The sequence below is a fragment of the Asterias amurensis genome, chromosome 1, assembly GCF_032118995.1.
Source record: "Asterias amurensis chromosome 1, ASM3211899v1".
Lineage (NCBI taxonomy): Eukaryota > Metazoa > Echinodermata > Asteroidea > Forcipulatida > Asteriidae > Asterias > Asterias amurensis.
In genome coordinates this window covers 7,908,012-7,921,176 of record NC_092648.1, presented here as the reverse complement: position 1 = coordinate 7,921,176, position 13,165 = coordinate 7,908,012, and the positions used below count along the sequence as shown (strand labels likewise).

General features: G+C 39.8%; 1 protein-coding gene across 1 annotated transcript in view; it reads left to right on the top strand.

The window, feature by feature from the left end:
* Window positions 1-4,938: 4,938 nt before the first annotated feature.
* Window positions 4,939-13,165, top strand: part of LOC139944530 (exportin-5-like) — a 207,142-nt gene continuing 198,915 nt past the window's right edge. The window contains exon 1 of the mRNA XM_071941578.1: window positions 4,939-5,149. Within this exon, the coding sequence (XP_071797679.1) occupies window positions 5,048-5,149 (102 nt within the window). The 5' untranslated portion in view covers window positions 4,939-5,047. The remainder of the gene's footprint in view (window positions 5,150-13,165) is intronic.

The window sequence follows — 13,165 nt, the reverse complement described above, 5'->3', positions numbered from 1 at the left end:
TGTAAAATTTACCTATTGTTGATCCGACTACGCCGGGGTTAAAAATTGATGCTTTCATTTCGTAAAAAATAGTTGTTTTCATGAGTGTGTGAGACGTCGCACTTTTAAAAGTAAATTTTTCTGGCGTTGGTGTTTTTCAAAACGGGTCGTAAAATTTATAGTGTCAAGGTCATCGAAAATTACATATTATTTTGGACAGGAAGGTCGTATGATCATGATTTTTATTTTATTTAAAATATTGAGATTTGCTTGTTGGGATTATTATGATATAAACTCAAAAATGAAATGTACTCGATATTCATCATTAAGAAGGAGCGGGTGACATATAACGTTATGTTTTATCTGAAGAGTGAAAATGCCAATGTTTATTGCCAAGCATAGGATAGCCTACTACTAAAGTACTAGTAAAACTATAACGTTAGGCCTAGGCCTACCGTAAGGGCCATACGTCAACGTTAGTTTTGTTTAAATAACCCACCATCGATTTGCAAGAGTCGGAATTGTCCTCCGGATCCATCATCATCGTACGGGACAGCTTTTACTTAGTCTTACTAAGCCGTCTACGTGAATACAGTAATTACACACTCAAGCTACTGAAAAAATATTCGCGACCAGTTGCAGAAATATTCACGACGTCATGAAAATGTTCGCGACTAGTCGTGAAAAAAATTCGCGACTAGTCGTAAAAAAAATTGCGACTAGTCGTGAAAAAATTTGCGACTAGTCAGGAAAAAATTCGCGACTTGTCGTGAATAAATTCACGACGTCGCAAAAAATATTCACGACGTCGCAAAAATATTAACGACGTCGCAAAAATATTCGCGACTTGTCGTGAATTTACGTCGCAAAAATATTCACGACGTCGCAAAAATATCCACGACTGGCTGTGTCCCGTCAGGGCCACCATAATTTTCCCCTAAAACTTGGTTCAAGAGCCGCACTTGAAGATGCTGTCAAACCAAAAAATTCTGCTGCTGCTCACATTTTACAGATGTTCTGTCCCATTCTGTATGCCTCTTATTGGCATTGCACCACAGAGCATCTAGAATGCAAAATTTTCCCGGGCCCTTAAAGGGACACACCGGCTCACCGTGTACGCAGTTTAGGGCTGTATAATCATAAATAATGTTTTTATAGATGGTTGCTGTAAAAAAAAATCGTCAAAATGTCACGTAATTAGCGAAAAATGATTAAAAAACCCAAAAGCGGTAAAAGGCCAGCGTAAACGTGTTTCCAGCCGTTGCAACTGTCAAGTCTTCGTGACCTCGTCGCACAATATTGGATATAGACTGGTGCTTTGTTTATAGCAACGTTTTAGTACGACGCAGCATAAGGATTCAGTCTATCCATAAAGTATAAACAACCAGCATATACGGATCAGGCAAATCCTTCGACGATGGAGGTATAGTCGTGCTTCGACGTACCATAGAGCAATAAACTAGTTTATTGCTCCATTGACGTACATCCAAAGATCGTCACGAAGAACACAAAAAACTAACCCAGAATATGATGGGACAGTGACAAGTAAATAAAGCATTCCTGGCACCAACTTCCTGGTGAACTTGTGGCTGGTGGCCGACTAAATATTTGAATAGTAAAAAAATTTTGTGAGCAGTATTTTCTGCTAAACAGATGAAACTGAGGGGCCCTGTTATTCACAGTGAAACATTTTATAATCTCGGGGGGGGGGGGGGGGTGGGGGTTGGTGGGTTGGGGGGTGAGGGGGTGAGGGGGTGGGGGAGGGAATCGTGAGGGATTCAAAAGCATCCTTGTGAGAATGTATTTTGAAATGTAAGCGTAGCTGCAAATCTTGAAACGTAAGCCTCGCTTGACTCGGGATTGAAAGCGTAATTTTTGATTTTAGCGTAACAAACCTAAATGATGTATATGGATTGTATGGATATGGAGTAGCTGCGTAGCTTGGAACGTAACCATATCTTTTGGAACATAAGCATATCTTGGAACGTAAGCATAGTTGGGTATCTTGGAACGTAAACGTAGCTGCATATGGATCGATAAGCATAGCTGAGAAGCTGTGTAGCTTAGAACGTAATCTTATCTTTTGGAACGTAAGCATATCTTGGAACGTAAGCGTAGCTGGGTATCTTGGAACGTAAACATAGCTGCGTATGGAACGTAAGCGTAACTTGACTCAGGATTGAAAGCGTACCTTGAGAAGGAACGTTAGCAAAACTTGGAATCTAAGCGTAGCTTGGAACGTCATATTTTGGAAGGTATAAGCGTAGCTGGATATCTTGGAATGTAAACGTAGTTGCATATGGAACGTAAGCGTAGCTTGACTCGGGCTTGAAAAACGTACTTTTTTATATTATAGCGTAACTTGAAGGAACGTAAGCGTAGCTGAGTAGCTGCGTAGCTTGGAACGTAACCAAATAATACCTCAACAATCTCAAAAATAACACTTCATTCACAGAATAAACAAATATTTTTTTGACAAAATTATGCTTTGAGGGAATTTTTTTTATCATATTTTTTTCAACCTTTTATACAAAATTATTTTTCACCTGTTCGTTTTTTCGATCAGGGGCTCCGGTTTTTGTAATCATTTTTTCTTCTTCATAAAACATTTTTTAAGCTACTCACACAATAACACTGTCAATATAACAAAATGCGATATTCCTACGTTTTGACATCGTCAATCTTTTTGTATGTTTCCTGAAATTAGGAGCCATGAAACAAAACAGAGTATAATATTGGAACGTTGCGATCATAAGAAATAACGGATTTGGCACGAGGTGTACCGACTGACAAACCCACGATGACAAACATGTACTCTGATGTCTGGCTCCCAACCCCTCCCAAGCTCACGGCGAGACCCGCAAGCTGGGAGTTCATAGCGCCCGGGATTGCACCTCCAGCCCCCCACGAGACACGGCATGTGCGGTATGTGATATGCCCCGAGGCTTACGTTCCGATTGCTCCACGCTGTGGGGCCATTTAAACAAGCTTCCGTTACACGGACTCTTTGAATGCGAATCTTACGTTAGATTTTTCACCATTATTTACATTTTGTAGCGATAATTTGAATACATGATCTTTTTTGTCAATATTAACTCGTTAATAATTTTGTAAAAACAAGATTTAAATTTGGTTTGGTAAGTTACTTTTAGACGGCTGGAAGTAAAACTAGCCCGGAAGGTCACATGATTGTTTGTACCACTTTTTGGTTAGAACAATCACGCAACCTTCGTTTTTGTTTTAAAATGCTCAAAAACGGCCAAATTTGATGATTTTTTTTAAGGACTGTTCTTTTTCATTCCTGGAAACCCGTTGAATACATTTCTTAGTCTATTTTGTAGCCCAAATAGCCCAGTTCGGCCGGTGTGTCCCTTTAATCGGGCTGGACCCATGGCGTAAAGGTTTTACACTCGGTTGCTCACTCTTTGACAGTATTTCCACCTAAAACTTGGTTCATAGATCCGTGTTTGAAGATGCTGTCAACCCAAAAGGTTCTACTGCTGCTCACATTTTACAGATGTTCTGTTCCGTTCTGTATGCCTCTTATTGGCCTAAGATTGCACCACAGAGCATCTAGAACGCACAATTTTCCCAGGCCCATAAGCGGGCCCGGACCCATGCCATAAAGGTTTCGCACTCTTGAGCTCACTCTTCGACAGGTTTACCCCCTAAAACTTGGTTCATGATCCGCACATGAAGATGCTGTTGAAGGTTCTATTATACTGCTTGTAGAATGAGCATATACTGCTGCTCATATTTTACAGATGTTATGTTCCATTCTGACTGATTTGCCCCATAAAACATGTGTCTTAGGTCTGGTGATGATAGGGATGACACGCCGTCTGAGCATTAAAATGCAGAAACAATATTGATATAACGAAACTATAATTGAGTTGCTTTTTATAGGTACAATAACCATGATAGCAAAAATAGGTGCATCATTCATAGCTTGAAATAGGCATTAAATTCCAACATCTGAGAGGGGGAACATATCACCCCTCAGATTCCCTAGATTGCACCAGAGAGCATCTACGGGCTCAAACAAATTCTGTTTAATTATTGGGCATCTGGCGTAAAACTGTGTTTATCAACCGACAAACACTGTTTTTCGATAAACCGTGTTTATCAATTTGATAAACAAGGTTTATATAACTGTGTTTGTCAGATGATAAAAAAAGTTTTTCGATAAACACTGTTTTATCAAGTGATAAACACTGTTTATCGAATTGCATACTGAATTAATAGGCATCCAGCGTCGGCGTAAAACTGTGTTTATCAGTTGATAAACAGTTTTTCTCGAGTAACAGTGTTTATCAACCAATAAACACTGTTTATCAAATTATTGGGCATCTGGCGTCGGCGTAAAACTGTGTTTATCGACTGATAAACACTGTTTTTCGATAAACCATGTTTATCACTTGCAGTGTTTATCAAAAACTCTGTTTATCACCTCGAAAAACTCTGTTTATCACTTCGATAAACAGTGTTTATCAGTCGATAACTCTGTTTATCACCTCGAAAAACTGTGTTTATCGCTTAATAAACATAGTTTTTTCGATAAACAGTGTTTATCAGTTGATAAACTTGATAAACAATGTTTATCTCGAAAAACAGTGTTTATCGGCGATACATTAAGTTTATCGGTGATAAACAGTGTTTATCGAATTATTGGGCATATGGCTTGCCATAAGCGCCTAACGAATTGTCATCAAGTACGGCCGTGTCCGAATTGGCGACTTTGGCTACAGCTACGGCTGGATCAGCGCGTCTACCAGTGCTGAAGAATAGGCAGACGCGCGCGCCCTAGACGTAGCTGTAGCCGAAGTCGCCTATTCGGACACGGCATAAGTTCTAGGGACAAGCGAAAGCGAACCCAAGTCACTGGATTGCCAATAGAGGGCGCATGTTAAAAAAAGCTCGCCCCCCCCCCCCCCGCACGTGGTTTTGTCCATAGCTAGCTAGTCAAGTCTGTGGTGAAGTCGTACTAATAACGGCGCTCTATAATCTTTGCTAGCAGCAGCTAGCAGGCAAGCAGCAGCTAGCAGGCAGTGTACAACAACTTACCGAAATGGAAAGTCAGTTTTTGAACTGGTGTGGAAAGCTGACTGAGGCGGTTAACGTAGCAATGAATGCTGAAGTAGCGCAACAAGAACGTTTCAACGCTTACCAGGTTTGTAATTGTATCCTGGTGTCATGTGTTTTCAGTAGGATAACAGGAAAATTGTTCACAATCAAAAACTAATTTTTTTTTTTCAAATCATCTATCCAATTTTTTTGACAATGGAACTTTCACTTCATGGTGTGTTGAAATTTTTAAAGTTTTGGTTTTACGTTGCGAGAGACAGTCCGCCATTAACAACAGTGCTTGTGCATGCACGACATTGGAGCAACGTCATATGTTTTCACACCTTTCATTGGTTGGTAATTTATTGAATATTCAGAAGCTAGTATGGCGGGCAAAGTAAATCAAAAATATTATTAAATTAGTACTTAACAAATTTAACTACATTTTTGTCCTAAGGCATTATGGCTACTATATTAAAATCCAGAGTAGACCCAGTGACTGGGGCGCTGTACTCCTTTTAAACAATTTTTGACTTCATCTGTCGTACTAGCGCCCCAGGGAACGGCACAGAATTTTAACAAATACCCTGTTTTTCACGACACCCAGCCACAAAAATGCCTCAAAATGACAAAAAGACCAAACAAACTAGCTCAAAAATCGGCTACTCTATTCTCGATACGTCTAGGATGTAACATCAGGCATTTAATTGTACTCACGATCATTTTTTAAACTCCAAATCGATGATTTTTAACTCCGCATCGTGGAGCGATTGACAAGTCTGCGATTTTCGGATGTGTATGGTAACGAAACATGGCGTCGCGGTGTATAGATCAGGTGGTAGTCGCATCACGTGTCTTCGGTTTGCTGGTGACGCGTCGTGGGTGGATGTCCATCAACGGCTGTTTAATGCTACACTTGTTACAGGCGTTGTAGCGAATGCTATACATTGTACACTGGGATGGGTACAGGCGCTGCAGCTAGCAAGTGCCCACGTGCGTTCAATCATGGGCAACGTAACTTATACGGTGCCGGGTTGTTGGAAATTTATCAGAAAGGGGGTGAAAGGTTCTCAGAAAGGGAATATTGTCTGAAAGAGGGGATGAAGTCTGCTGGTCTGGATTTTTCTGGTCATCGCCCCTGATTTGGAGTTTAAAAAATGATCGTGAGTACAATTAAATGCCTGATGTTACATCCTAGACGTATCGAGAATAGAGTAGGCGATTTTTGAGCTAGTTTGTTTGGTCTTTTTGTCATTTTGAGGCATTTTTTGTGGCTGGGTGTCGCGAAAAACAGGGTATTTGTTAAAATTCTGTGCCGTTCCCTGGGGCGCTAGTACGACAGATGAAGTCAAAAATTGTTTAAAAGGAGTACAGCGCCCCAGTCACTGGGTCTAAATCCAGAGATATCATCATAAGGCATGAATGAAAGTAAAACACCCCCCCCCCCCCCCTTGATGCACTCACACTGTATAACATAACAATCCGTTTTCCCCCACTTCAGACCACTAATGTTTGGTTTCAGGAGATAAGAAACCAATCTATGATATTTTTACTTAAATGTAGACTTAATATTTTCACTTAAAATATTTTAATGTTTTCCCCACGTTTGCGCACCATAGAATCCCAAATAGTAACCACCTCACGTGATCCATCTAGTGACTAAAGCAGAATGAAACTCAACCTAGCTGATAGTAATTTTGTTTTGAACTTTGGCGCCATATAGTCTTGGCCCAAGACGATGGTGCTTGATTCTGGATAGTGTACTACGCGCGGTTGAATCGCCAAAGCGCGCCCGCCATGGTATGATTTAGTTACGTGGATGGCTCGAAATCTAGACTACACTCTGCAAGCTACCATCGTCTTGGCAATCCTGCAGCGCTTTGTTAACATTTTCATTGTTTTCTTCTACAGCTTTGTGTAGGACCAATGAGCGTGCGATCGCTGTAATAAATTAACATAATGTATTAGTTAACCCCGGGGTCATTCATGTTATGATTACACGGCATTGGTAGCTCCGTGTTTGTCGTGGAGGAAAACTCGTAAGAAAATAGGCAATATTCACGATTATAATGCTAAAGATGAACAAGTGAGCCGAAGCTATATTGATCTGCTATCTAGATGGCAATTAATGAACGACTATGTCAAAATATACCAGCTAGTGCCCTCTCTGCGGACGGTCTGGTTTTGCGATAAACTCCGTCAGTTCTCGTGTGCTTTGTCTGCTGCATGCAGGCAGCAGTTGGACCATGGAGGTAGGATGTCCGGTTGTGAATAGACTATAGGGAACTAGAGCATGATACCACATACGACCAACGTTTGCAACTGAGCAAGTCATGGATCCCAAGTCATTATGTAACTGTCAGTGTCACAAAGTGGTGAGTGGAGAGAATCTTGTTTATATTGATCGAATCTGTACAGAATTAGAAAACGTAAAGTCATACATTTGTAAGTAGTCATTGTTTGTCATGTTTGAATACTTCAAAACTTGTTGTTATTCATGTAGGTAGACCTCCTTCCTGCTAAATAGCAGTGCTATTTCATCATGCGAAGCACAATTTTCTTGTGTCTCACTTATGGAAGGGCAGCTCGTAAAAGTATTGCCTCACCAAAATCCACTTCGCATTCGCATTCGAAGGAAGTATGAGCCTACTCCTTGGTTTTGCTTCGGTTTGGAACGAACATAGCCCAGCTTTATGTGAGATTGGATTTGTCTGACTCGAGTCACCAACACTTCAATGCACACAGATACATATCCCTCGATTTGAAAATGGCTCATTGGCTGACATTTTTTTTTTTAACTTACATTTTTCTTCTGTGCACAAGCAATTAACACTTGTTTGCAATTGCTATAGTTGGGTTGATTGATGATTGTAACCCTCGCTGGTCAACGGTTTAATATTAATAATCAAAACAGATATACATTTTAAATTAAGCTTGATGCAGAAAAAGTTTAGCACAATGAGACCAAATATAATCACTGAACTTATTCTATGATTTGTATTTGTTTCATTCTTCTGATAGGGCACATTTCCAGGAAAGGAGTCTGCTTTTAGAGAACTGCTGCATGCCCACCTTGGAGTACTGATACATTATAGGCCTCGTCTTGTCAGATGAATGGGTAGTCGACTGCTCTGCAATTAAGGAATGGAGTTCTTGATTCAAGAGAGACAAATCTGTGACAGAATCAAGATTCAAGCGTATATAATTGTGGAAGAGATATTTTGCTGTTTTGCAGAGGAAGTCTCAAGAGAAAGGAAAAGATGGAACATCATATTAACTGTCAATCAAGAAAGACGTATGTAAAGAACTGTACTCTACATTTTGCTGCAAAGTTCCACCACTGTATCACAATTTATTGTCGACATGTATCATACCATACCAATACAGAGATTGACTTTCAAGATGAGTTTACATAGCTTTTTCAACACTGTGGGAACTGTGTGCATACTCTTAGCAACCGATGCTTTTGGACTGGGGTTGATGTTTGTCATTATTTTGAACACCAAGATGAAAATGTACAACTAAGTGGAAGAGTTGGGCGAGATGAGCAACATGGTCTTTCAACTGCCATAAACTATCCAAGACACAGAGAATCAGATGAAAACTGCATTGCACCCCACAATGTAGAAGAGTGGTCGTAGGCTCAGCCGCTCACACAAGTACATAGTACAAACAGTATTGTGTATAACTGCTGTGATACCTACACTTTAAATGCTGCTGTGGGAAAGCCTGTGATTGGCGACTAGTGGTACGCAGTACGATTGATGTTGAAATCGCAACTAGTTATTGCTTAGTCGAGTTGCGACTGCCATTATTCACCTACTCCGTAAATCGAGCCACCACAACAACTAAAATAGTTGCGACTATTCCTGCTTGCTGAAAAAATTGTGTCGCTCACAGTCACGACTTTTCATGACGACATAATTTACCTATGAAACACAACCAGACATCAGTAAGCCTGGGCCACTAGTGTAAGTTACTACTCGACTAGTCACACCTCAAAAAGTCATGACTACGACACTAGTCACGACTTGTTTGCCGCAGGGGCAATATGGTAAATTTCGTGCTTAGAGGATTGAAGGATTGTCACTGGTGTCACTGACTGTGTTTCGTAAGTAAATTATGTTGCCATGAATAGTCGTAAGCAATACAATAGACAGTTCACCAAACAGGAAGTTGTTACTATTTTTGTAGTACACGATTATTAGCTGTTTCGTAGCGCAGCGCAGCGAAACAGCTCTTGTTTTTGTTAAAGTTTTTTTATTTTCATTTGTCATCTTCAGAAAAATTTCATATAAGTGCTGATTTGCAATGTTCCCAAAGAGCAATTGCAATGAAATTTTCAGGGATGAAAGGTATTGGTGCAATGATCATTGCAAAAGAAGGATGTCATTATGACATAATCAGAAGTCACGTGACGTCATCTTAAAGGTGTTGTATTTTAAATGTTTGAAAATTTATAACAAATCAGCCAGAAGAGACCGTAGGTTTCTGTTTGCGGGATTGGGGAGGGATAAATAAGGTTTTCCTTTTGTTTCGTGTGCGTGACCTCACATGACCTCTACTTTTGGTCGAAACCGGAAGTGGCCCTTTAATTCAAAATTGGCAAAAGATATGAAGTTGCTTTTAACGATGTTAGTGCGTGGCAAGGGTGGGCAGTTAAAAAAAAATACCAATGACGTCAAAATGCGACAGCGCCCTCTAGCGGCAGGTTGAAACTCGTCAAAATGGACTTTTTGAAGATGTGTGTGGTGAAGTTTCTTGTTATCATTTCAAATTTTACACACACGATAACTGTCAGGCAGCCATCATATGTGTGAAGTTTCAGATCAATGACGTCATTGGGGGTCACGTGACGCGGCCTTAAAGGTGCCCTTTTGAACTAATATAACTCCCGAAGTAATTATGCGATTATGTTGAAACTTGGTAGGTTGTTAGATATTGGCAAGCTCTCGTGAATTGTGAAATGACGTCATAGTGACGTCATCACACGATATTTTATGATTTTTTCTATTTTTGCACCTTTAACACATAAATTGCTATCCGAACATGGTATAATCCAAATTATTTTTTAAATAGCCTGGATTAGTCATAACTGCTGTAAAAACAGAATGAATTTCAAATTCAGTTGACAAAATTTTAATTGTTATTAATGAAACAGCTGTGCATTTGTGCACAAATGCAATTGTGTCTAGTTCAATTAGGAATTAAAAAAAGTAGTTGCAACACGACTAGTGATTTTAATAATCTCGACTGTGCGACAAGTTTGACACTGTGTCTCACTAGTCGCCCAGCCCTAGACATAAAGTGACACAATCCTTAAATCCTTTCAGCGTGAGTTTTACTCTATTGCACCTGCAGCAAATAATACGTCGCAATGCATTTTGGGGCATGAAAAATGACTAGTGTGTTGAAGTTGCGACTATTTGATGCACGAATAGTTGAGAAGCAAATTTCACTAGTCGCTCAGGCTTTAATTGTGGTGTATCGTTGTTATAGCCTGTTTACAAACCTGATCATTTTAATAGCCACTGTTCTGTGAAGAATTTGTGTTTGGCAATAAAGAAATCAATTTTATGAACAAGTAATTTGTGTTGGCCTTTATTTAGAAATAATTTTAATTAAACTGTATCAATTGTTTTTAGACACAATACATCATTGTTAATTATAACATACTATTAGGTATTCATGTGATTGTGACACAATTAGTAGCCCTAAAGTTTAATACATGTGCAAAGTCATATGAGTCGATGCCTGAACGACAATTAAATTGTACATGTACAGTGAATAGTGTTTGCTGTAGTAAAACTACTATATACGGTAGTATCATGGAGGTTTCTACCTCCATGTGAGTATAATCATGGAGGTACCTCCATGGTATATATAGTTCGTCTGTCTGTGGTTCATGTGATCTGCCCACGACAAATCATTCGGGAAGTATAAAACCATAAAACAAACACGGCACGTAACGAAGATGCAAGCATTTTGTTTCTTAACTCCTCCTTAGTCAGTTTTCTCTCAGACATTCTGTAGTCGGCTATTCTTCAGAATAACGACAATAATTATTATTTGGTTTTCTGGGAAAAGGGGATGTAGAATTTAAATCCCTGCATTGCGTTCGTTTAGTATGGCTAGGCAAACTTTACTATATCACTCGTTCGTTCGTCCCGTACGTCCGACCGTGGCCCGACTTCATTTCATGCTGCTGGGCGCTGCCATGTTGTTCACATATTGAATATGCATTACACAACCTTGACAACGGCCTTATTTACATAATACGGCAACGCCCACAGTGCACGCAGCGCTGCAGGATTGCCAAGACGATGGTAGCTTGCAGAGTGTAGTCTAGATTTCGAGCCGTCCACTTAAACTGTACCGTGGCGGGCGTGCTTTGATGATTCAACCGCGCGTAGTACACTATCCAGAATCAAGCACCATCGTCTTGGGCCAAGACTAGGCGCCATACGGAAAGTTATCCCATGGGAATAAAAGGGTAGCGACGAGTTACACGGCCGTTTTAAGCTGGCAGGGTCGAACTGCATGTGATAAAAAGGCTTAAACCGAAGGGCCTTTAGCGCACAGCATCTACTTAAAAAATAAGGCTCTCACAGGGGGAGCTTTGTAGTTTCTAGAAGTACACGGCATCGACCCTCGGCAAGGTTTTAAACGGACGTTTAAGAACGAGTCACTACTCTTTTATTCCCATTCATAAAATTAATGCTCTTTTGTTATAAAAACTGGGATAAAATACAATTAGGCCTACACTCTACAGACACTTTGAGTTTTGACAGTCGAAAATTTGAGGTTTGAAATATTGTTCAAAAACTTTGTGAAGAGTCTGATGCGTTTGGGTTGTTTGTAAACAGATTAGATTTATTGAGGGCGCCCTGGTTGGCTGCCAATGCATTTTGGTTTCTCTTCGTTAATTTTGTGGGGATTTGTTATGTCTTTTTAACAATTTTGGGGCTTTGCTCAATCATAACCCCTTTGGGGCACGCAACATCATGGACATAAGTCAAAAATACCGGTGAGTCAGTGCAGATTGTAATGTTAGTTTGAAAAACTTAAACAGTCAATGATTTGAGTGAAATTTTGAGACTGGAGGAATCGTTTTTTACCAGCTTTGAGAAAATAGTCTGGTTCCCTGGTATTTTGCTGTGTTTATCGCCATGGGACTCCTAAGCTACACGACAGCTGTGCTACTGAATATGGGTAGAGCCAGTGGCACCCGTATTGATTCATCGACATGGAAAACACTAAATGAACTTGGTATTTGTGCATCTAAAACAATTAGAGGATGTAGAGCAGGAAAGCATAAGCAACGGAAAATTAGTGTCAGAATATCTGAAAGGAAGTACTATAATGGTGTGGACAAAATCAGATTAATCGATACATCAAACTTGCGTGCTGTCCCTCAAGACAAAGAAAATGTTTTTTCTGCACCCATTAATGTGAGAAAGAGCCTACCAAGCTTGTTCGTATGCAACCCCTGCTCACTTAACAATAAGATGGAGGAATGTAGAAAAAATTTCCATGATCAAAAGGTTGACATTGCCTTCATCTCGGAATCCTGGTTCAGACCAAATATGCCTGAGAAACATGTACAAATTGATGGATTTTCCTTGTTCTCTCAACCTTGTATTGGACGACTGCATGGAGGTGTAGCTTTATATGCACGTGATTCATTACATCCACAAGCCATGGATAGTATCACACCTGATTATCTGGAAACTGTGTGTCACAGTTAACCCCGTGCAACCATGACGAGAAAGACAGTTTGCTAACTCTGGAATGAAAGTCTCTTCGACACAATATTATATTTACAATTATTTTACATTTATTTACAACAACTGGGGACACTGCCCCATTTCTAGAATCTGTACACTGAATATCTATATAGCTTGGATTTGACTGAAATTAATAAATGAACTCAAAACACTTCGTCTCGATCTTCTCAAATAAAACTTATCCTTAAATCAACAATGTGTTGAAAATACTAGAAACTAAAGGGTGAGTCTCCTTAGACTATAATCGATATTATATATATTCAAAATCAAGGCGCTTTAACAATCTCTCTTACTTCTGCAACGTTTCGCTTTTTGCGTCTTAATAACACCACTCT